Here is a 23,821-nt window from a genome sequence, read left to right as displayed (position 1 = left end):
TATATTTCCAATAACATGCTCCCCATCTGTAAGCACAAATACAAATAGAGAAGTCCCCATCTGTTTTGTCAAGACAACATGCCCCCTTTTCCCAGACCGCTAAATGAGGGGTAATTTAGGAATGTACCTATGAGTGTGGTTGCTCTAAAATGGACACAATGGAGAGAACATAATGAGACAATTCATGGTTCCATGTTTGTCACTGCCTTCATCCTGCCTCTTCTGATAAATGATTTGTTATTGCACCTAGTGATAATGAGAAACCTTGAAGCTACTGCCATCCTGGACCTGGTAATTGTGGTCTCTATAAGAGATGGCCTTACTGTAATTCAGAGCTTTTTGGAAAATGGGTTTCCTAGATAGGGTATCCTACTCCTCTACCTGTTCCAGCCCAGAGGTATAAGAGCTGTATTACATTGAAGATCCCCACCAAAGTGGAAAGCTTTTCTGGGTGCCTAAGGTTGTGCACACGCTTGGTGCTATGTAGTCTCTCAAGACAAGATTAAAGAACCACAAGGTCATGGTACTAGGATGTTAAAGGTAAATAAGAATAACTGATGGAGTTATTAGTAGAAGGGCACAAAATTTACTGTAGATGGGGTGGTGACTGACTATAACAGGCACAGGGGTAGCTGAAGAGTGAAATAGGGCTAGAGGGGAACATGTGGTTGAAGCAGAGGTTGGAATAGGAGAGTTTTTTCGTCATTAAGAATGAAGAGTAGTGATGGGCGAATTTGCGCCGTTTCGCTTCGCCGAAAAATTCGCGAATTTCGCGCGAAATTCGCGAAACGGCGAAAAATTCGCGAAACGGCGCCGACGCCCGTTTTTGACGCCGGCGCCCGTTTTTCCGACGCCGGCGCCCGTTTTTTGCGCCGGCGTCCGTTTTTCGAAAAAAAAATTTTGACGCCGGCGAATTTTTACCGCGAATTTTCGCGGGCGTTTTGCAAATTTATTCGCTCGGCGCGAATCGCGCAAATTCGCCGCGAATTCGCACCTGGCGAATAAATTCGCCCATCACTAATGAAGAGTGCTAGATTACTGCAGCTGGTAGGTGGCTACAGGAGGTTAGTCTTTGTTCAGCAGTTTGCTGACTTTCGATGGGGAGAAGGACTGTGGGTTGGCATGGGATTGGCTATAGGCCGGAAGGTCTGAGTTCTTTGGGTCAATGTTGAACTCTTCAGCTGACAATGGGTCTCTGCTTCTCCACAAACAAGGGAAATCTACAGTACCTTCCAACATCTTCCCAGTGATTGATGAGCGTAGCTTAGAAATTGGATTGGTCCGAGACTATCTTAGCCGATGATCACTCATGTGGCTCACCCCTTAGGGGGCTATTAATCTCCGTTTGAGAGAATTTCATGTAACCATTAACTGTTTTGTGAGAGTCACTCATCTCACCCGTGCCCTTAATGAACTTGGAAAATGCACCCTTTTTCTGCCTGTCCAAACATAAATGTCACCCTATTTTTGATCGGATCCCTGCGTATGTTGACAGCGCTATATAAATAAATGATGATGATGATGATCCCTCAATAAGAGGTGGATTCTAGATTCCTTAACCTTTTGTCATGATTAGTAATGGTGCAATATTTTGGGGGGGGGGATCTTATTAATTCTTCTCGACATTCTGCTATAAATACCTGGCTGTGCCACTGTGAGTGTCAGATTGACCAGCCTTTAATCTGACGGGGCATTGCCTGACATTGCCAATTACGCACTCACTTCAGCATTTAATAATAATCACTGTTCTCAAGCTCTGCTAATTCACTCAATACCTGCTATTAACTTAACTTTCTTGTGGCTTCATATGAATCAAACTGCCCAGAGTAATAAATGAGCGAGGCATTGATTGCTGGTGTTTTTGTTGTGCTATACAAACAGTCACACACCTTGGTTATATAGATTGGCACCAAACAAGGAAACAAATAGTTGCAAATTAAACATTTATAAAGCATGAAAGGTTCCCGGGTAACGAATCCCATTCCTGTATATATATATATATTTTTTTTTTATAGATACAGGTATAGGATCCCTTCTCCGGAAACCCGATATCAGAAAGCTCCGAATTACGGAATGGCTGTCTCCAGTAGACTCCATTTTATCCAAACAATCCAATTTTTCTCTGTAATAATAAAACATTAGTTTGTACTTGATCCCAACTAAGATATAATTAATCCTTATTGGAGGCAAAACCAGTCTATTGGGTTTATTTAATGTTTACATGATTTTCTAGTAGACTTAAGGCATGAAGACCCAAATTACGGAAAGATCTCTTATCCGGAAAACCCCAGGTCCCTAACATTCTGGATAACAGGTCCCATACCTGTATAAACTTTTAAATATCTTGTTTTGGACCCAGGGCAGTCCGTGAAGGATATCCCTAAAAGACAGCACTGGCTGGACACTTTGGGGTATATTTATCAAAGAGTGAAGTTAATAGTGAAGTTCCGCCACTCTCCATTCATTTCTATGGGATTTTTATAGGCGTATTTATCAAAGGAGGAACTTTCACTTTCACCCAGTGATAAATTTTCAAAATCCCATAGAAATGAATTGAGAGCTGCGGAATTTCACTCTAGTGGTGGAACTTCACTCTTTGATAAATTTACCCCTTTAATTTGTCCATTGCTATGTTCAACCCTCCTAGCCTACTGTATTCAGATGTGTTTTTATTACCGTGTATCATTAATGAATGATGTAAACCTTTTTTCTGCTCTGGTTGCTAAATGACTCAGATGAACCTATTAATATAGAGTTGATTTCAATATTGCCACACTAAGAAGCCTTTTCTGTAGTTGACTTGAGAACTGAGAAAAGAAAAGGAAAAGGCGCTGCAGAATCCCAAGGTGGATAACTCACCAAGTAGAGTCAGTGGTTCAGGTGTACCAGCCCCAGACCTTCAGCTTTAGGGAGCAGCAAACCGATATGATGCAAATAGTTGGGCTATCCGGCACGCAAGGAAATCCACAGGGCCAAAATTATAAAAGTAAAAACAGCATTTTTATTGTTTAAAGGTTTAAAAAATACACATCTCCATAGGCCCTACGCATTTTGTGCATGGCCTCTTTTTTTTGAGAACTCCAAGCCTGCTTTGCCAAACTGATTTCCCCTTAACTCCCACAAAATCAGTTTTGTATTGAAAATAAATATAAATATGAGTCATGCTCAAACGTACAATTGCTCTTTTTTATAGATTGAATAAATTCTTCTCTAGCAAACAAAAGATTTGTCGCAGTGAAATTTTTTTTCTTAGACGGCACTGCCCTGACAAGGGAGTTTGGAGGGTTAATAAAGATTGATGGTGAATGGCATGCAAGAGGGTGAGAATAGGAAGAAATGAATTTCTATCATGAACTAGAGTCTTAGTTAATACCATTTACGTTGATTTGACACTATAAGGGCCTGTAGCATAAATGAAGGTGAATATTCTATGGAAGAGCCCTTATATTAGGTTTTCCATGACTGTCCTTGTTACTGAAATTCATACACACTTACATATGTACTGAATGCTGCCATGGATGTGCTGCAAGAGCATCACCAATATAGCACAAACAGGTAAGGCTATGGGCATACAATGACAACAGTGAGGACAGCAGTAGAGTCCTGCACAGGTCCAATTGGAACCCATGACAACCCAGAACCCCCTGTACCCGTAACCTTTACTGGCACCCGCCTCATCCTCCTACCCATAGCTGCTACCCAACCCAATAATTTAAACTAGCCTTCCAACTAGGGTTGCCACCCGGCCCGTATTTTACTGGCCTAGCCGGTAAAACACCTGCCAAGGCCGGGGCCGGTATTACAAATTTACCGGCAATGCAGTTGCCGGTAATTTGTAATATCCTTTAAAAAAAAGCCCTCAGCCTGCCCCCATTTGTGCAGAACTTACCTTTTTTGAGTGTTCTTCACATCGCTGCAATGTTGCTCCGCCCCTTTTTGCATAATGCTGCGTAGCCCCGTCCCTTTTTGCATCATGGACCGCCTCCTTTTTGTACCCGCCCCCCACCGTCCGGTTATTTTTTTCACTAAAGGTGGCAACCCTACTTCCAACCCAAGTGCCGCAAAACTGGATGTGATGTCATCGCAGATAGGAAGTGATGTCACCATGGCGCCAATTCTTCCTACAGCACTATAGAGGGTGGGTGGGAGTAGTATCACAAATTCACCAGGTACTGAGGAGGGTTACCCGCATGGTCAGAGAATCGGGGATTTTCTACCCAGAACCCGACTACTTTGCAGGTGCAGGACTCTAGATAGCAGCATTAACAGCAGTTGCTTGTATTGAACTTGTATTTTATCTGAACATATGAATATATATTTATAACTTTCCCTGCACCACTTTGCTTTGATACTTTCTATAATCTGGGAATATCATCAAACTCATGTCTGCAATCAACACATATTCCAGCCAACATGTTTTATAAAATTCTGAGGCATATACAGAACATATCACAAGCGACCCAATATGAACTTTTAAATGGTTTCTGTTAAGGTCGAACACCTTTTGGAATTATCCTCTGGTTGAGTAAAATATTGATTTTTAAATTAAAAGTAATTACAATCTAGAACCTAGTGTGTTCTGTTAACAATTTAAAGGAAGCCTCTGTGTTGGGTATGCAAACACAGACTGACAGAAGGCCGAGACCTCCTTAATCACAGCGATGGGCAGTAGAAAAATGTTGTTTTCTCTGGAATGAAATATATTGGCGCTAGGCACATGCCTCTTCTGCCTTCCCCTAGTTTTGATTAAAATTTCAGAGATGTAATGAATGGAGAACATGAAGACTGAAGAACCAAGCATTGCGCCCTCTAGTGCTCACATCAGTACGGTTGATGGACTACTTGTGGTCTATAGAGCTCACATATCTTCGTTGGTCATTATCCTACATTCAACGGGGCTCTGTAAAATAAATAGAGGATATAATAAAATGGTTGTATCCATGAATATAAAATTTGCAATACTGAGTGAAAATTTTGTTGTTTTAGAAAAAAAGAGTAAGATTCACTTTGTGCAGATGAGTGTACTTGTTACTGGGACTGCTTGGCAGAAGAAAAACATTGGTTTCCTTATAGAAGATCAGAATCAGAGTAATAGAGAAAGCAAAATCAATAATCCTTCATGCCAAATGCTTTGGAAACAGTCACATCTAATAGTGATAAATCGAAAGCAGCTGGCCTTATTGAATAAACTTGAATATATTTCACATCACAGCTGTTTAACTGGGTGATAAGCCCATTCCTGTAGTGGTTTTCAGGATTTTTTGTATCAAGCTCCCCTTTATGACTCAAGATTTGGCCACCGTCCCCCCTTAGCTCATAACCAGGTCACTGTATCCGCCATGCATTCACACTGCCAAGAATATTTTGGGTACCCAATAAGGACCTTTACCATGGGGTTCTGGGAGTATGTAAGGGAGTATATACATTTCTTCCCAAATCTTTGCTAAATAGTCTTTACTTTGCTCCCCCCCATGCAAAGTTCTTGCTTGTGATGAGCTAAATTGTTCTAAATATTCACCATTTTTTTAATCAGATGCTACATAGAAGTCAATGGCTGTTTTTCTCATGCCAAATGCATTAAAGTCAATGGGTGTTTTTTTCTTGTAGCAAGTGCATTGGAGTGAATAGATGTGTTTCTTTGCATTTTTCCACATAACAAATACATCAGTGTCAAATGGCATTTTTTCTTATTTTTTTTTCCATATGAAACAAAACACATGGTGAAATTCTGGGGTGGATTCACAAAAATGTTCACCATTTATGAAGAATTGAATTTCACTGAAAAATCTGTATCAGGCGAAAAAGACCCCTAGTTGGCGCCTACTGGCCCAGGACTCAGTTTGGGAGCACAATGGCTTAAGGGTTTAAAGGCTAAGTATACCTTTAAAATAAGTAAATGTAAGCACTTTTGCAATGTACATTCATTATTTATTTTTCTTTAATTCCAAGATATTAAGGGATACATGTGCTGTTAATATGAATGAATTTTGTTACAACAGCGCCACCTGCTGGTCAGTTTCCCACCAGTCTGACCACCAAGTAGTCAAGGAAGTTGTCAGGAGAAAGAAAGAGGCTGCTCTGATGTTCTTCTGCTTAGGAAAGGGTTGAGAAAGAAAATAAATAAATCACAAATAAAACATGTTCATGTGACAAAAAGTCACACGTTTTTAAGGATTCATATATTCGGCTGAATACGACTCCTGGATTCAGAGCATCCCTAGCCAGTGGCGGAAATGGCTGGGATAAGGGGGGTCAACACCATCTCAGGGCCCGCCGGATGCTTTCACCGACAGGAATCCGGTGCAAAAAATTTTTGGGGGGGAGGGGGGACCAGATGCCCGGCCTGCACCCAGTCCCCTGGTGCACTAGTTACGTTACTGCTTTGTGTCATTGTCTTCATAGTTCGTCAATGAAGATATCACCTTTATTGCCACTTGTTTTTAAGTGTTAACTAAATGCTGTTTTTAAGCCTGAAACTGAGATCATCTACTAAAGAGCTCCAGTAAAAACCCCTCAAAGGTGCATTTGCCTTATTGTCCTACAAGGAAAATAATATAAACACTGTAAAATTCCACATTTCCATGGGTCAGTGTATGTGGCACAATTCAATTACAACATAATCTTCCCTTGACACAAATCAGCATTCTCTGACCCTGAAAATTTCAGCTCTCGCAATTACTTGAAAAATGACAAAATCTGTCTGGTCTCTTGACTCGAGTGATAACCCCTGTGAGGCCTCGCTGCTGCAAATCTTTGTTCAAATAGATTCATGTGTTGGATGTAGTTCTGCTTATATGTGCTGAGATCAGAGACTTAAAGGAGAACTAAAGCCTAACTATAGAGCTAGAAATGTTGTACATGATGTTTTGTGCTTCTGTACCAGCCCAAGGCAACCACAGCCCTTTAGCAGTAAAGATCTGTATCTCCAAAGATGCCCCAGTAGCTCCCCATCTTCTTTTCTGCTGATTCACTGCACATGCTCTGTGCTGCTGTCACTTACTGAGCTTAGGGACCCACTCACAATATACAGTACACATAGAATAGAAATGTCACAATATAAGGCTGATTAGTAATTAATACACATAATTACTACATGGCAGCACAGAAACCAGTGCAATTAGCATCAGAATTTAATAATCAGCAAACCTGTAGCATCAGCTTATATTACAGCCAGGGAATCTCATTTTCTGCTGGATAATTAGTGACGAGCCCTAAGCTTAGCTTCTCAACAGCCAATCAGAGCCCACTGAGCATGTGAGTGTCACAGACACTTTCCAAGATGGTGACCCCCTGTGACAAGTTTGAAGTCCTGGATCATTGCTGCTATTGACAAGCTCAAACTTTAGCCTCGTGCAATAAGTTCACTATATAAAATATGCCATTTTTAGCCACATTCATTTTTAGAGTTTTGTTCTCCTTTAAGGAGGACATACACAGATATTTTTGGGATGTCTGATTGATTTTTGCCTTTCCTTTCAATATGACCAGCTACAAAATTGTTTTAACAAAGCATTCTGTCACAGTGGAACCCAATGATCCCCATTGTAAGCAACAGTCCAGCCCTGCTTTATGGCTGAGACTCTATCTACTGTATATAACATTAGGTCACAGTGGCCAGAAAGCCTGTACTAGGGTTAATCAATATATTGAATGAGATAAGAACTTTTTAATCAGATTGCCACTAAAAATTGTATAAAAATCGTTTTGTTTTGGGAGGAAAGTATTGCTTAAAGTTCCAGCTAGTGGTCTGTAGATACAGAATATAAAGCAAAGATCCTACACGTGAAATGATTTATGAAACAATGGAAATGCTACATCTAAATATAGACCAGCAGAACATGAAACATCTTTGAAATGCTAAATACGCTGCATATAATTAGATAATGAAAACCTAATATGCTTGGGGGAAAAGCAAAATATTATTCCGAATGAGCTCCTTACATCATCCATCATCTGGACCCCGGGCTGTAACCTTGATATTAACCTGTTCTGGTGAATATTAAAAAAAGAATTAGATTTCACATTTGTTCAGGCATATTATATCTGAATACAAAATGATCATGTTCATTCGGCAGCATTTCCATTTAAATACATTATGTTCTATGTTGGGAAATTTTAAATGCGCTCTATTTCCTGCCTGTGCTTCAGGAGCTGAACATTGTCAGTTTGGCTCCACTCAGAGAGGGGTCTGGAATGGCTCAACATGGAAATATTTGCATTTAATTAAATAACTGCCCCAAGACACCTACTATGCTGACTGATAAATACACATGTGGGCATTACATTACCTTATGATCTGATTTAGCTTTGGTGATCAGCTGATTATAGAGTTGATTTGACCGAGTATAACAATTTGGGGAGCAGACTTCACAACTGTGGTTGGGGGCGGTGGAAAAGAGAACATGTTGTGAATCTATTAAATGCAATAATTTCCCCCTGACCTTGGATTTGAAATGAACCAGATTTCCTGAACAAAGACTGACCACATCGAATGGGGAGGTGTCCATGACCAAGATCTTTATTTTGAGGAGAAACACCAGACAATTCTTGCATACTTGAGCCGGCCCAAAAAGGACCATAGTTAAAAAATGCTCTCTATTTTATTAAAAGGTTCCAACACCCTTTAACATGGTATAACTCAAGCCTATTGATTTGGAACCTTTTAATAGTATAATAAACAGCCTTTTTTTGACTATGGATCTCTTTGGGGCGGCTCATGTATGCAAGGATTGTCTTGGACACGTGTTCTGAGTGTATGGAGCACTTGCCGGCACTCCTTACTCCGTCGGCGTCTTCTGCAAAATGGCAGCGCCCAGGGGAACCACGTGGGATATTGGATGCTGGTGCGTCATTCCGGGTGCGGAGTCAGCACGTGACGCGGGATGTCATCACATACGTTTTGGCGCAAAAATCTGCCTATAAAAGACTGACCACATCGAATGGGGAGGTATCCATGACCAAGATCTACAGTCATTGACCGATTATAGGTTCAACTTTTTGTGTTACTGGATGTGTTATACTACTTTTTGACCTTTGATTACTGATCTTGACTTCGGCCTTTTATACTGACCTTGCTGTCCGAACAGACCTTTGCCTGGATTTGACTACTCTACTTCTTAAAGGGCATGTAAAGGCAAAAAAATAAAATCCCATTTTTACTTTCTTTAATGAAAAAGAAACCTATCTCCAATATACTTTAATTAAAAAATGTGTACCAGTTTCATAAGAAACCTGACTGTATGCAGTGAAATTCTCCCTTCATTTACTGCTGTGGATAGGAATTTTCAGACGGTCCCTAACTGCTGAGCAGGGAAACAATCATACTTATGAACAGCAGGGGGAGCCCCCGCCTTACTTCCCAGCCATGCAGAAATCAAGCAGCTTTGTTTATGACGATCCCTAAGCAGCCCAGACCACACTGAGCATGTGCACAGTCTTAGTCTTGCAAAGATGTTTAACAAAGTTACAAGATGGTGACCCCCTGTAGCCAACTTTGAAAGCATAAATTATTTGTTTGATTAGGCTTGTGGTGCAGTAAGTAAATGTTTATATTTAGTATACAAAATACAGCATTTCTAGCCTTATTCTATTTTAGACTTTACATGCCGTTTAACCACTTGGAAACCGTGAACTGTATTGAAACCCGCTGCTTCCTCCTTGGTCCGTATCTCCAACCCGACACTGAGGAAGCCATGGATAGCTTGTTGCAGCAGAAGTGCAAACTTCATCCCTGCCTATAGTTCTATAATTCTGAAGGTCTCCAATATCATTGATTGTTGGACCTTCTGGTTACACATAATACTTTTTAGCTTCCTCTGGGTCCTTGTACGTTATTACTGATGGTATAATTATTGGTTCAACCTAAGCAACTACTGCCTAATCCTATTTTCAAAAAATTAGGAATAACATCATTATGATGGGCACAACAGTTAGGTTCATGTGCTACACATGTGTAGAACTGCCATCACAAAGATGTCTTTGGTTCCTCTGCTGTTATTTGTATACATGTAAAGATCCTTCATGGTTATCTGAATGTCTCTAGTTTGGACAAGGTTGATCTAAATTTGGTGGTACTTTCGAGCATATTCTGCGCCCAATGTAAAGCACCGACTGGTCACTCAGTTATAAAACATGCCACTCTCTTTCTCAACTGGCAAGAAAATCAATCCTGCTGAACCTACCTGGCCTTGAATTACAACAAGCCGTGGATGCAGTGGTGTACAGGGGGCCCGATTTCCTCAGTAGTATGTGCTCATTAAGTACGGTGGTGGATAGTTGGCGATGTAGGATCACTGTGCGAGAAGGTATACACTGCAGGGGGGGTTGTGGGTCACCTGTGATTAGACGCATAAGAAGCCCAGAATTATATTTTTGAAGTGTTTGAAGATATAGTGATTATTGAAGACTAGATTGTTCAAGATATATAAATTAATCTAGGCTTTATAGTTATACAATTTATGGATTACCTAGAGGTCCAGTGACCCTGATTTTTACAATAGATCTTGTTTTGCAGATCCTCGGGAGCTGGGGATCTTTCCGTAATAAACACAATAGGCTTGTTTTGTCTTCAATAAGGATTAATTATCTTAGTTGGGATCAAATACAAGGTACTGTTTTATTATTACAGAGAAAAAGGAAATCCTTTTTAAACCTTTGAATGATTTGATTTGATCATTTGAGTCTATTTGCCATGGCTTCATAATTCAGAGCTTTCTGGATAATCAGTTTATGGGTAATTGATTCAATACCTGTACTTTGTACATCATTTTTTATTATATATTCATGGAATCCTTTATTTGTCTTCATTAGTCCTTTCTTGGCAAAGCCAAACATAGACATTATTGTTCTGCCTATACCTTTGACCCCTTGTCTTTACGGATTGAGCTCTTTGCCAACCTATAATGTGTCAGTGAGCGTCAAGGTCTTGTTGGGTCATAATTAATTTTGGGGAAAGAGTGAAACAGACAAGGTATAGCATTGGGTTGGTCTTCATTTTCTCTACAGTAGATTGTAACTGTTATCAACTAGATGCAAATAGAATGTAGAAACCTGCCCGTCTAACACGGTAATCCTAGGGCATCAATATCAATGTTCTTCTATTTGCTGCTATATCAGCCTCAACTCTTCTGGGAATATTGACACTAAATGTTGAAGCATTGTTGTTATAAGGATTTGCTTCCATTCATCTTGAAGATGTTGGACACTGATGTTGGGGATCAGGCCTCAATTGCATCAATGTTTCATTTCATCAAATATGGGTTCATTTGGATTGAGGTAAGCGCTTTGTACAAGCCAGACACGTTCCTAGCTCAACAAACTCAACAAACCCATTCTTTAGGGACCTTATTGTGTGTATGGAAATAAACAAAGGTCTATCTTCCAGCCTAGAAGCCTTTTGTAGTTAAAATAGGCATTTCTAAGGCTAATATCATACCTGCCACTATATTTCTGCTGATAGGGGAGAAAATGCCAATACCACCTAAATCCACCCTGTATCTTCATAGGTTGACAGCAATGGTATCTGCTAGCTACTACACACACAGAGGGAATTTCTGCCCAAAAATGCATACACAAGCAGACTCAAAATGTACTGGTATTTTCTACATCAGCAGGACACCAGTGTAACTTTAGCCTAAAAGCTGAATTGTGCATCATCTGCACGGCAGGGGCTTAGCAAAGTCAAAACCCATTTTATTCTATTGTTGACAAGAATGTTTCAGCAAATTAAGACTCTACTGAAGCACGCAACGCTAATTTTAGCCTAGAGATGTCAAACCTGCTGATATTTAGCTCTAGTTCAACTCTATGAATCTTCAGGCGGCCTGTGGAAACTGTAATCACACGCAGGCCAACCACAATACACATGTAGCCTGGGGTATCTCAGAGTGATATCTCAGTCTTTCCCAGATAATTATCTTTGCAGCCATTCACTACGTTGCATTCCGAGTTGTAATTAGATTGACATGATTCAAGAGGCAGAGTGTGACCATTGTTCTGTGCCTTAATAGCATTACATATACAGCTCTCCTTCAAGAAAATTGAACGTTGAATAAATTAATTCTCTCTTAAATGAGGAAAAACAACGTGTTTGAGGCAGCCTGTCAATTTCAAACTCAAGCTGCATACAGAAACCAGTGCCTTGGGTATGGCTAATTCAGCTCCTTGTGTACTTGACAGGGGCCCAACACATTAAACGGGCCCCTGGGGGGATCCAAGCAATGAAAGGAATAAAGTGCGGCTTCAAGGTTAACATACGCACAAGAACAAACTGTGCAGCAATGAGCCCAATGTCCAGAGGCAGGAATGTAGCGGGACATTAATTCATATAATGCACATCTAACTGTATCAGTTTCATGTGATAACAATGGAGGGTTCTATTTTCATGTCCATTTAGTTATTTTTAGTGGAACACAGAGGACATTAAGAGGGCGAATGTATCCATTTACTACTAACTTAATTTGTAATGATACACTCGGGCACAGTTATAGCTACAGCTGTGCAGATACTTTTTGTATTGTTGGCCCGTAGAGGACCAGGTTTTATCAAAAAATGTTACCCTAACAGCATGGCGAAATGCAACAGTAGGACCAGGTGGTATCAATAACACTTAAAGGGTCCTATGTATAAAGTTTTGTTTGAAGGAGAAGGAAAGTGTTTTTATACTTGGGTTGCCTAAAGTTAGGCACCCCCAAGTGGTTGTATTTACTAACCCGACACCCCAGGTCGGTGCTCCTATCAGCCGAAAACTGCACCGGTCCGGGCTTCTTCCAGCGAGCACTACGGAGTGATTCTCTTCCTGCTTCTTCTTACAGCTCACGGCTGTGCATGCGCATAAGAGCGAAAAGCCAAACTTTAATGAAAAAGCCTTCTATTTCATTCTACTGTGCATGCATATGCCCGGGAAATTTGAAAACCGAAGATGAACGATCCATGATGCTCACTGGCAGCACCCCGGGCCAGTCCAGTTTTCCACAGGCATGGGGTGCCTAACTTTTGACACCCCCAAATATAAATGACTTCCTTCTCCTTTAACTTACTTAACCAGATTGCATTGAAGCTCCAAAATGTTGAAGGTTCTTCCCGGCTCCCTGATGGTGACTGCTGAAAAGAAGAATGGGTATTGAAGTAAGAGGATCTGGTTTTGGCTTTAAGTGTTTGCGTTCCTGGTCTGACATTAACACATGAGGGCATAGGAACAGTCTGAAGATGGTGGCCACCAACTGTACTATGCTGCTTTGCCTAAAAACACAGATATGGGCAGAACAAGGCCATTTTGGAGAGCAAGGTTGGAGTGGTAATTCTGGAGAGTGACTGTGCAGTGGCTCTGTATGGGTTTTATTTTTATAAAAAAAAAAAATTATTTTACATTTTTATTTTTTTATTTGTTCCAGACTGGAACAAATCTAAGGTAGTGTCAGTTTATACACCTTGTTTAGTATCCCAAAGCATCCAATCAGATGCTTGCATTCAAACAGGTGACTGCTATATGCAATTTACTGATTGGTCTAATCTGGGTTACTAAACCTTGTGCAAACGTTTATTGCATTACCCTATTAGTTCTTAGATTACTACATCCAATTTGCTAACAGGCTTTGAGACATTACCATGAATATGAAATTAAAGAAGCTAATTATAAACTTTATCACTGCTGACCCTGAGAGAATAGAAATCTCTTACTGTAATAACTCATTTGATAAAGCAATTAAGATAGATTTACTTTAGGAAAATATCCCCAGAACTCTTGCATCTCCATCGTTCAGCAATCTCATCCTCTTAAGGCTCTCATCTAGAGAACGAGAGGCTTGATTACGCTCTCGTCTCCTATTAATATTGTAATATTGAAAATGGATGACGAGTGATCCTTCATTAAGCTACCGGAAAATTTGCCAAAAAAGGTATGTTTAGAAAGTGTTACCATACCAGTAAGTAAATAAAAAACTATAGACATTAAGAGGTTTCTGGATTTGATGTAGGATGGAGAATAAACTTCTGTGCATGAACAGTATATTGCACCAGGGAACAACAATGGGACCTTCTAGATTTCATTGAGCTATCATTCCGAACACTCCGAAATGGCCCTAGCTGTTAGTTGTTGTAGTGTTATAGTTCATTGCAGTTTGAGGGCCATACTTTATATTGAACATCAGTTAAGAGACAGAGCAAACTTTGCTTTGACTCTGCATGGCCTATGGTTCATTGACATCTGAGTTTGCTCTTTATGACAGACCACAGCACAGAATGTAACAGCATATGTTTCATTGGAGAATGGTCTCTTTAGAGGAATGTACGGGCATAGTGAATCATCTGAAACAAACCTCTAAATAAAGTTTGTTCCATCCATAAAAGTCATAATATATTATCAGGTTCGGATCAGATTAAAGGTGTCAATATTCTGGAAAGATCTGAAATATAATCCTTTTATGCTAAATTGGTAATACAGAGGCAGATATTGTTGCTCTCAGGACCGCCATCAGAAATCGCAGGGCCCCATACGACAAAATTTCCTGGGCCCCCTGGGCTGCACCCTATGCAAGCCCCACCTACAGGTCCACCCTCCCCCCCACAGGTCCGCCCCCCACCACACAGTAAAAAAAACAAAAATATTGGTGGCTAGGGTTCCCACTAGTGATGGGCGAATTTCCGCGAAAAATTTGCGAAACTGCGCCGGTGTCCGCTTTTTTGTCACCGACGCCCGTTTTAACAATTTTTTTTTGACGCCAGCGAACTTTCGTCAGTGAATTTTCACGGCTGTTTCGCAAATTTATTCGCCGCCAGCGAATCGCGCAAATTCGCCGCAAATTTGCGCCTTTCGAATAAATTCGCCCATCACTAGTTCCCACATGTTAATAAAAAATAAAAAGATATTGGTGGTCAGGGCCCCCCATAAAAAACATTTGTGGTCAGGGCCCCCCATTAAAAAATATTGGCAGCTAGGACCCCACAAGAGAAAAAAAAATGGTTGCCAGGGCCCGCCCCTCCACAGTATGAGAAAATTGGTGGCCAGGGCCCCTTAAATGTCCATGAATTCCCAAAGTCAGCAGCTCTCAGAAAGATGGTGGGCCCGGCTAATCAAGTAAGTGTGGCGTGGCCGGGCCCCCTTACCCTCGGGCCCCCTACAACTCTCCCCCCTGCCCCCACTGATGGCTGCCCTGCCTGCTCTTAACTAAGAAAGCCTTTTTATGATTGAGCAGGCTGGCAGAATATCCGGTTGACCAAGGACAACATCAGTGTATGGTCCCTGCACTGTTGTGTAGGGACCATGCCCCCCAAGATCTGATTATTGGTTTCATTCAAAAACACAGACGACTATAAAGTCAGACAACTGACTCCTACATCTATAGGAGTTTGATAGTTTAGAGGTCCCACAAGCCCCAAAGTGCAGTCGTGAAAATATTCAGTAATGATAGTACTTTGCTTCTAATCTAATCTGCATCCTGCTATTCCGCATGTTTTATGGGAAACTTTTTCTACATGTCAGTCTGTCCCTGGGTGGCCGGAGCCTGAGTTCTACAGAGGTCACACTGCAATCTTCTCATGGTCTTTAAAGAGCTTACAATTTATGTTTTCTTCTACAGAAAATGGAAACTGTCTGGAGGAGTTCAACTAAGATAATTCTTAATCTTAGGAACAAAGAAGAACAAAGGGGTCTCCAAGAATTTATTTTAGATGTTATTTATGGCTCGGGCAATGTAATGCACTATTAAATCTTGCTTTATCTGTGAGCATTCATAGTACAGAACACTTTTGGGTTGGTTTAAATGACTCCTAGTGCCTCACTCATTTAATCAGCAATCATAGAAAGATAACATTTTGACATCAGCGTTCCTTAACCAATAAAATGATGACACAGGCATTAGTACAGCACAGTAGTTTCACAGGCACATGGGACATTGTAATAATATTGTAAATGAATAATAGAAAGTTTCAGGTTTCACATGGACTTAAGGACTTTACCTTCAATATAACTGATCCAAATAATGTATTAAGGCCTCTTGATATAGATTTACCCAGCAGCAGTGTCAAGACCAGGCACTGTGAAACAACATAAACAAATATAAATTCATTAAGTACTCAACCCACAGATGGAGCTAATGGGTTAAACCGAAGTGGAAACACCCCACCGCAAAACAATATAACAATTTGGGATAATGATCTGTTCAAACAAAGTGACATGGTGAGCCCTCTGTGTCATTTGTCTTGAAGAGGTTGCTCCATCTGTACTAAACTCACTGAAAAACTTTAGGGAGCTGCTATCTGGTTACCTTCCCATTGTTCTTTTGTTTGGCTGCTGGAGGGAAAAGGGAAGGGGTGATATCACTCCAACTTGCAGTACAGCAGTAAAGAGTGATTGAAGTTTATCAGAGCACAAGTCACATGACTTGGGGCGGCTGGGAAATTGACAATATGTCTAGCCCCATGTCAGATTTCAAAACTGAATATTAAAAAAATCTACCATTAGAGTTTGACCTCCTTGACCGCCGAAAAATTTGCAAATTTCCTGCGAAATTCGCATAACGGCGGAAAATTCAAAAAATGTCGCTGGTGTGTCGTTTTTGACGCTGGCGCCTGTTTTTTTTAACGCCGGTTTCTGTTTTTGACACTGGCATCCGTTTTTTCTGAAATTTTTTTTGACACCGGCGAATTTTCGCCGTATTATACCAAAGTAGACCACAGGTACTGATGATTCACCCGGTCAAAAGCCTTGGCCTGATCCAAATAAACAATGTAGCAGCCCTTGCTCTGAGCTTTGCATACTTCTACAGTCTCCGTGATAGTAAAAAGAGCCCCAAAGATGCTCCGCCCTTTCACCGTGCTGAATTGAAAACCTGACAATAACGTGCCTGAGAACTAAATAAGTCTGTCAAAAAGTACCCTTGCGAGAATCTTCCTATCGTTATTGAGAAGGGCAATAGGCCTCCAGTTCTCAATATGCTCTGGGACCTTACCTTTTGAAAGCAGGATCAAAGAAGACACCCTCATGGAGGGGGGGCAAGATCCAAATATCTCTGGCTTAGATATTGGCATGGCATCAAAATTCTGCCATTCTGGCTGTGTTTTTAGGGTCTCAAAAAGCTGCCAAAAAGCATCTAACCCCTGTGGGATTTTGAAACTCACATCTCATTCTGTAGCAGATTTTACAATACAGGCCTCCAGGTCATTGCTAGCTTTAAATTTAGCTCAGCCTTCTAGCAGTTTCCTTATAATGTAGGTTCTGTTTGGGGCATCCTCTATGTTCACTTCCCACATCAATTTGACACAGTTTTTCCTATGGAATGCCTGACCACCAAAGGAAGGCCCTTCACCTGCAGGGAATAATCTCCTTCTCTCCCAAAACCTTCCTGATGCTTTGGGGTCCACCCCAGAAGATGAAGCTCTAGGGTCCCCAGAAGATGTAGCTTGCTCAGTAGATTTTTGGCCCTCAGTACCATGTGCCTGCTGTGCTTTTTTATGCCCAGTATTCCCAGACTCTTTATTACCCACCACCAACATCTCTTGTGCGACCATCACCACTGGGTCACTGTGAGCACTCCAAACACCACTACAGACACGCCAGCATTCACACCAGACTCATCTCCATACACCACCCCAGACATGACACTGACTGATTGGATGATACTTCCATTGCTGGAATAACATCCTCTTGTGGCCTCTGGCTCTGTGATGGTTCTTGTTGTCTCACTCCTGGTGACAATGGAGGAAATTCTTCCTGAGTTAGGCTGAAGCTCTTTGGGGTCACTGATGTAACTTGGGGACACTTTTTAATGTCTTGCTTCTCCTTTTCTTGTTCGTCGACATCCTTTACATCAAACGCCATATGCTGCCAGTTGATGGTCTCACTTCCTCTGCCTTTTGGTGGCGCTCTCTTCAAACTCCTGCTTGGGGCTTCAGGCTTTTTAAATTGCCCTTCTGTATCAGATAAAGCAGAACAGCTGCTAGTGCTGGGCTTCCGGCTACAATAGGGAACCTGCTCCTTGAGAGACTTTTGTATCTTTTCAAATCTCTCCATGTTTTCAAAACGCTCCCTCCAGGGTCCCGCTTTAGTCAGCAGCCTCTCAATAGATACTTCCACCTCAAAGAGTTCAGATCATGACCAACTCAAGTCTTCCTCTTTTGTTCTTATTTGTAGCTCTGATCAGCATTTGTTGCTGCACAATTTCTGCCTCTTTCTTCTTTTTGTCACTGTTGGCTTGTCAGCTGCTAAATGATAGTTGGAATATCCTCAGGAAAGGGGGACCGGGGGGCTCTCTACAGTAGGGGACTTGGGGGGCTGTTTTGCACATACCACAAAAGCTGCAGATGCACCTGAGACAGAAGCTGATTCACAGGAAAACTGAGATTCATCATCAGATATGTCAGTGTTACAGGCAGTATCAGGGGCAGATTTGGCAGCTACAGGGTTAATTGCAGGACTGGGTGCAGGTGTGTCGTTACCTGCTGAATCCTGAGGTTTAGTCTCCCCAGTAAGAGAAAGCTCAGCAGCAGCAACAACAATGATCTTTCCAGTTTGACTAATAGCTGCAGCTTTTCCCTTCCCAAATGAACTTTCCCTTGCTGCACAGACATCCTTGGCGAGTTTCTGGCACAACATCACAAGTGGCTGGAATAGTCTGACTGACAGATGTTGGGCTTACAGGGGATGCTGGGAAACCTGGATCATCTTGCACTTTATTTACAGGTGAGTCACACTCAACTTTAACCCCTACATTGCCATCACATTCAGTAGGGGGAACTTGGCTACCAGCAACAAGGCTTATAGGGGATGCTGGGGAACCTGGATCATCTTGCAGTTTATTTACAGGTGAGTGAGATACAGCTTTAAAGTGTTTTCATCAGACTCAGTGGGAATATTTTGGCTGCCAGATGCAATGCTTACAGGGGATGCTGGGAAATGCAAGTTTTCTCCTTCTCCTCAGCTGCCCCAGGGGTCAGATCAGCTGCACCTCTTTGTCTCTGCCTTGTCCTCTCACTCCTCCTCACTTCTGCACCGTCACCTCCAGCTTCAGGCTTTGTGCTCCCCTTGCTTCTCCCCTCTGGGTTCTGCCAGGCAGGTTGCAGGGCCTGTGGCTCCATGTTGTTCTCACCTGCCTGGGCTTCCACTGCACCACAATGTCTGTGGGATCCAACTGGGGAGCCCTTCGTACTCACTGCCTGGGAAGCTCCCCCAGCAGCTGACAGTTGTTCCACAGATTCAAACTCTGAGATGTAAGAGCTTGAATCAGGCTGCAAACTTTCCTCCAGGTTAGGCCCTAAAGCCTGGTCCTGGACTACTGAAGCAGACTCCACAGAGCCACAAGATCCTGGGCTTCTGCTGGTCATGCACCTGCTTTCTCTCATTTCCCTACAGAAATAGGGATTGGTAGCACTAGATAGGTACCTAATATATAGAGACAAGAGGAAAGTGTTGGAAGGGTTACTGTCTGCTCTCTCTCATTTCCCTACAGAAATAGGGATTGGTAACACTAGATAGGTACCTAATATATAGAGACAAGAGGAAAGTGTTGGAAGGGTTACTGTCTGCTCTCTCTCATTTCCCTACAGAAATAGGGATTGGTAGCACTAGATAGGTACCTAATATATAGGGACAGAAGAAAGAGGAAAGTGTTGGAAGGGTTACTGTCTGCTCTGCTCTCATTTCCCTATAGGAATAGCACTAGATAGGTACCTAGTATATAGGGACATAAAGAAGAAAACAGAGATACTAATTTAAAATTTTTGGTAGGAAAACACTCTGATGGACCACAAGGCACATCAACAACATTTATATACACAGTCTCTATATAAGTCCTTTAATTTGGGTCTCCACAGAAATTAAATAGTTCTCCAACTATCTTCCATTTTCTTTTAATTTTGAATTATGTTTTGGCTCTTTTTAAAAATGAAACAAAGCAGGCTTAAAACTATTGTATGATGGATGATAATGTCATATTTCTCTTCGTTTTCAATGGGGATGATGTCATCTTTGACTTGATTGTCTATGTCAGTAGTCATGTATCGCCTGATGTCTGAGACTATGACCAAGTCAACAATTATGACTTAAAGTTAATGGAGGTTGAAGAAAAGAATTCCTCCTTCAGTTGACCTTGACGTGCCTGAGGCAGGAGGACATTTAATTACTAAAGGGAAAAAGGAAATGTTTCCTGGTCCATTGGATTACAAATAACAGTTTAGGATATAGCTAATTTAGCAGGGGTCAAGGGTTTGCTCAGCTAAAATTTCTCATTAGCTTCTAGACATATTCTATTATTTCCATGTGAGTTATTCTTCAGTGCAGGTTCCTGGAGACAGACAGACAAATTAAAAACCTTAAGAACCTTCCAGTATTTATAATAATTCTGTATCTTGGGTAAATGGTGCCTTGTATGAAATGGCAAATCTGGGGCACCATGACTTTTGCACTTAATAAACTAGAAGTATGAGTGATTGTATTTTTTCCTTAGGCAGTACAGTATGAGGCTACGTTTTCATACTTGGGTGGATATTATTTCATGGGAGACAATTTTTATTTAAATAGGATGTTTACATAAATAGTCTTTAAAAAAAACAGGATTCCATATTCTCTAATATTCTGAGGCTCAAGGAAAATCTGAACTAGAATCAACACATGAATTACTCTTCTTCAACATTCCTCTTTGTTGTCATGGTCAGTTTTCAACCTCAGGATAAGTATGCTTGTTCCTGGGTTCTCTGTTTTCAGAATCCTACTCCTGTAATCTGGTTCTGGTTCTGGTAATATGGACTGACTGCCCCTTACTCTGTCTATACCAGCCTCTGACCTCCTACCTTAAGTCATACTTTTGGCTCCCATGCTCACCCCAGTTGGGGTGTCTAGATTATTGTGCTTTAAGTAGAAAAGAGCCAGGCCCAAATCCAAAGATGGCTGTTATAGGCTAGTTACTCTACCTGGGGTTGCAATTGCCTTATGTGACATCAGTATGGCATGTAAAAGGCACTCCTACCTTGTGGCCCCTGGCATGTGTTCTCCTGAATATATCAATACATTTTACCTTGAGGGTGCAAGGAATTCCAGGGGACACCCATTTGCTGCCAACCAACTTTTTACTCTAAATGCACTAAAATTCAAAAGTGACTAGAAGTTAAAAAAAGTTCCAGGAATGGATGGTATTCATCCCAAGGTATTAAACAAGCTTAGCTCTGTGATTACCAAACCCCTTTGCTTCATTTTTCAGGATTCCTTTAGGTCTGACATGGTGCGAAGAGACTGGTGAATTGCTTAACGGTGACTTTATTCAAAAAAGATCCTGTTCTCAGCCTTAAAACTATAGGCCTGTTAGTCTGACAGTGGTTTGAAAGCTCTGGAAGGGATAATAAGGGATGAGATACTTGAATATATTGCACATCACTACAGTATACTATATTTTTGCCAGACTGGTTTTATGTGCAATTGATCTTGCCAGACTGATTTAGTTGTCTTCTATAAGGGGGTGAGCAGAAACCCAGACTCTGGCATGGCAGTGGATTTGATCTTCTTGGACTTTGCTAAAGCTTTGGATAAAGTGCGACACACAAGGTTACTGGTTAAATTAAGGAATATTATTAAGGAATAATATTTGTACTTGGTACAGAGTGATGGTAAATGGAACATTTTCTATTTGGGCCAGTGTTGTTAGTGGAGTACCACAGGGGTCTGTCCTTAGACTGTCATGGCTGAGGTTGTCTTCTTTGGAGAAAAGACGCTTGCGAGGGGACATGATTACTTTTGCATTAAAGGACATTATAGACCAATAGAGGATGGATCTTTTTCCCATAGATCCATTATTTTAGAATAGAGGAACAAAACTTTAACTTGAATGCGGACATTTTTTTCCTTACCATTTGAGGGGCATGCCAAATTTGTTTCAGGCTGGGCTTATGTCTAGGGCATGTGTAATAATAAGTGGCCACTTCAAGCATTTGCACCAACATCTCTAATAAAGACAAATATATGACCTATATGTACCCGCCCTATTCAAATTGACCTACGCGTAAGAGTACTAACGAAGTTCTGCTAAGGAGAAACAAACCTTAGCAGTTCACTATGAAATGCTTGCAATAAAGAACTACTGGTAGCTAAACTTCACCAGCGTTTGGCTACAGGAATGCAACTTTGCATTTTAGTGAATTAGTGAATCTTATTGTGGTCTGCACCTGTTGGTGCCCCCTAACTTGCATGTCTGAATAGTGTACAGCAAGTTAAGTTAGAGCCTCTCTACTCTGTTCCTTGGGAATAAAGCTCTGCATTTTAGCAAAAAAGATCTGCAGTTATTCTTCTACGTGCAGAGCAGAGAGCAAGGTGCAAAAACACGGTGGAGAGGGGCTGTTTTTTGCACTTTCCCCCCTGCCCCATTGTGTGCACAGAGCACTCCTTCTAGGCATATATGCATTGATACATTTAATAAGGAGTGCAAGATCTGCCATGCCATGGCAAACATGATGGCCATTGTTAAAGTCTTATGGAAAGCATAAAAATACATAGAATGATTATTCTGCACCAAACCTGCTATTCCCTATTATATTCCTCTATATAGCAGCAGCATAAAGTGGCAAAGTCTTATGAAAATAATTCAGTGACATTTTGCTATATTTTTAACCCAATTAAAAATATTCCGTCTGCTTCTCAGGATCCCCTAACAATGTGTGACAGGTTATGAAACATAGCGTGCAATATGCTATTATTATTTCCATGTCATTCTGTATATGTGGCATACACTGAGCCTGGGATTTTAATTATCCCTATTTCTGTCTTGCAGATAGTGGCGCAGGCAGTGCTGTTTATGTGTATGAACACTGCCGGAATTTTCATTAGCTACCTGTCAGACCGCGCTCAGCGCCAAGCGTTCCTGGAAACCCGGAGATGTGTCGAGGCCAGGCTGAGGCTGGAGACAGAAAATCAAAGACAGGTATGTAAATATGGCCCAACTGTATGGATACAGGAATGGAAATCTCATAGGGCCCTAATTTTACAGTATGAAGTGGCAGATGAGCACTTTGTAAGGATTTAGCAGCCAATAGTCTAGTTCTGCAGCTTAGGGGTTTTTTTCCTAAATTATAAGGTAGTATTTGAAATATCTAAGGTCTACTACCCCAAGGGCAGGGTGGAAAGTGAAAAGAAAACGTTTGAGCGCCCAGAGGGGCAGGTCAGCAAAGAAGTGCAATGGTATCCAATTACCCTATGAATACAGCACTGTCTGCATTTAGTTACACTGTATTCATGAGGGGAGGAGAGGTACATGTCCGCCCTCTAAGTCAGGGATTCCTGATGGGCACATATTAGTCAGGGAAGCCTGTTACATGGACAGATTAATAATCCACCAACAGTGTTGGACCGTCGGGATACAAGGAGAAAACTCAATAGGCCCCACCGACCTAGATCTGCTTCCTGCCAAGAACAAATTTTGCTTCCTTCTGACCAAGAGGTAAAACTACAGTAGAAGCAGACCCTGCAGCTGCAGAGGGGCCCAGGAGGTATAAGGGGCCTCATAGGGCCCTAATTAACAAGCAATTTTAATATATATTAATGGTGGCCCACTGGGGCAGTACCCCAAAGGCTGACCTCTAAATGCATGAAAAATGCTGCACAGTGGCAAAACAGCTGATCAGTCGGGGGAGCAGGTCTTGGTTGGCGGGGGGCAATGAGGGCCAGAGCCCACCAGGTTTTTTCCCCTGTGTCGGCCCAGTCCAACTCTGTATATATTGGTAAAATAGGACATCCTCTGGATATTTTGGGGGCCTTAAAATTTGCTGTGGGCCCCAGTCACATCTAATTATGCCACTGATGTGACCTCCTCCATTCATGGCCACAGCAGAGAAGTTAAATTCTCCA

At 41.5% G+C, this 23,821-nt stretch overlaps 1 protein-coding gene across 4 annotated transcripts in view; it reads left to right on the top strand.

The window, feature by feature from the left end:
• The window catches only part of adcy8.S (adenylate cyclase 8 (brain) S homeolog), a 180,550-nt gene that overhangs the window by 42,951 nt on the left and 113,778 nt on the right, over positions 1–23,821 (top strand). For 2 of the 4 annotated variants that reach the window (XM_018223969.2, XM_018223968.2), the window contains exon 2: positions 22,749–22,898. In XM_018223969.2, the coding sequence (XP_018079458.1) occupies positions 22,749–22,898 (150 nt within the window). The other 2 variants (XM_018223970.2, XM_018223971.2) reach the window with 2 other exon arrangements.

This window comes from Xenopus laevis, chromosome 6S (assembly GCF_017654675.1).
Source record: "Xenopus laevis strain J_2021 chromosome 6S, Xenopus_laevis_v10.1, whole genome shotgun sequence".
Taxonomy (NCBI): domain Eukaryota; kingdom Metazoa; phylum Chordata; class Amphibia; order Anura; family Pipidae; genus Xenopus; species Xenopus laevis.
The sequence above is the reverse complement of the archived record's forward strand: the minus strand, read 5'-3'. Positions and strand labels throughout refer to the sequence as shown.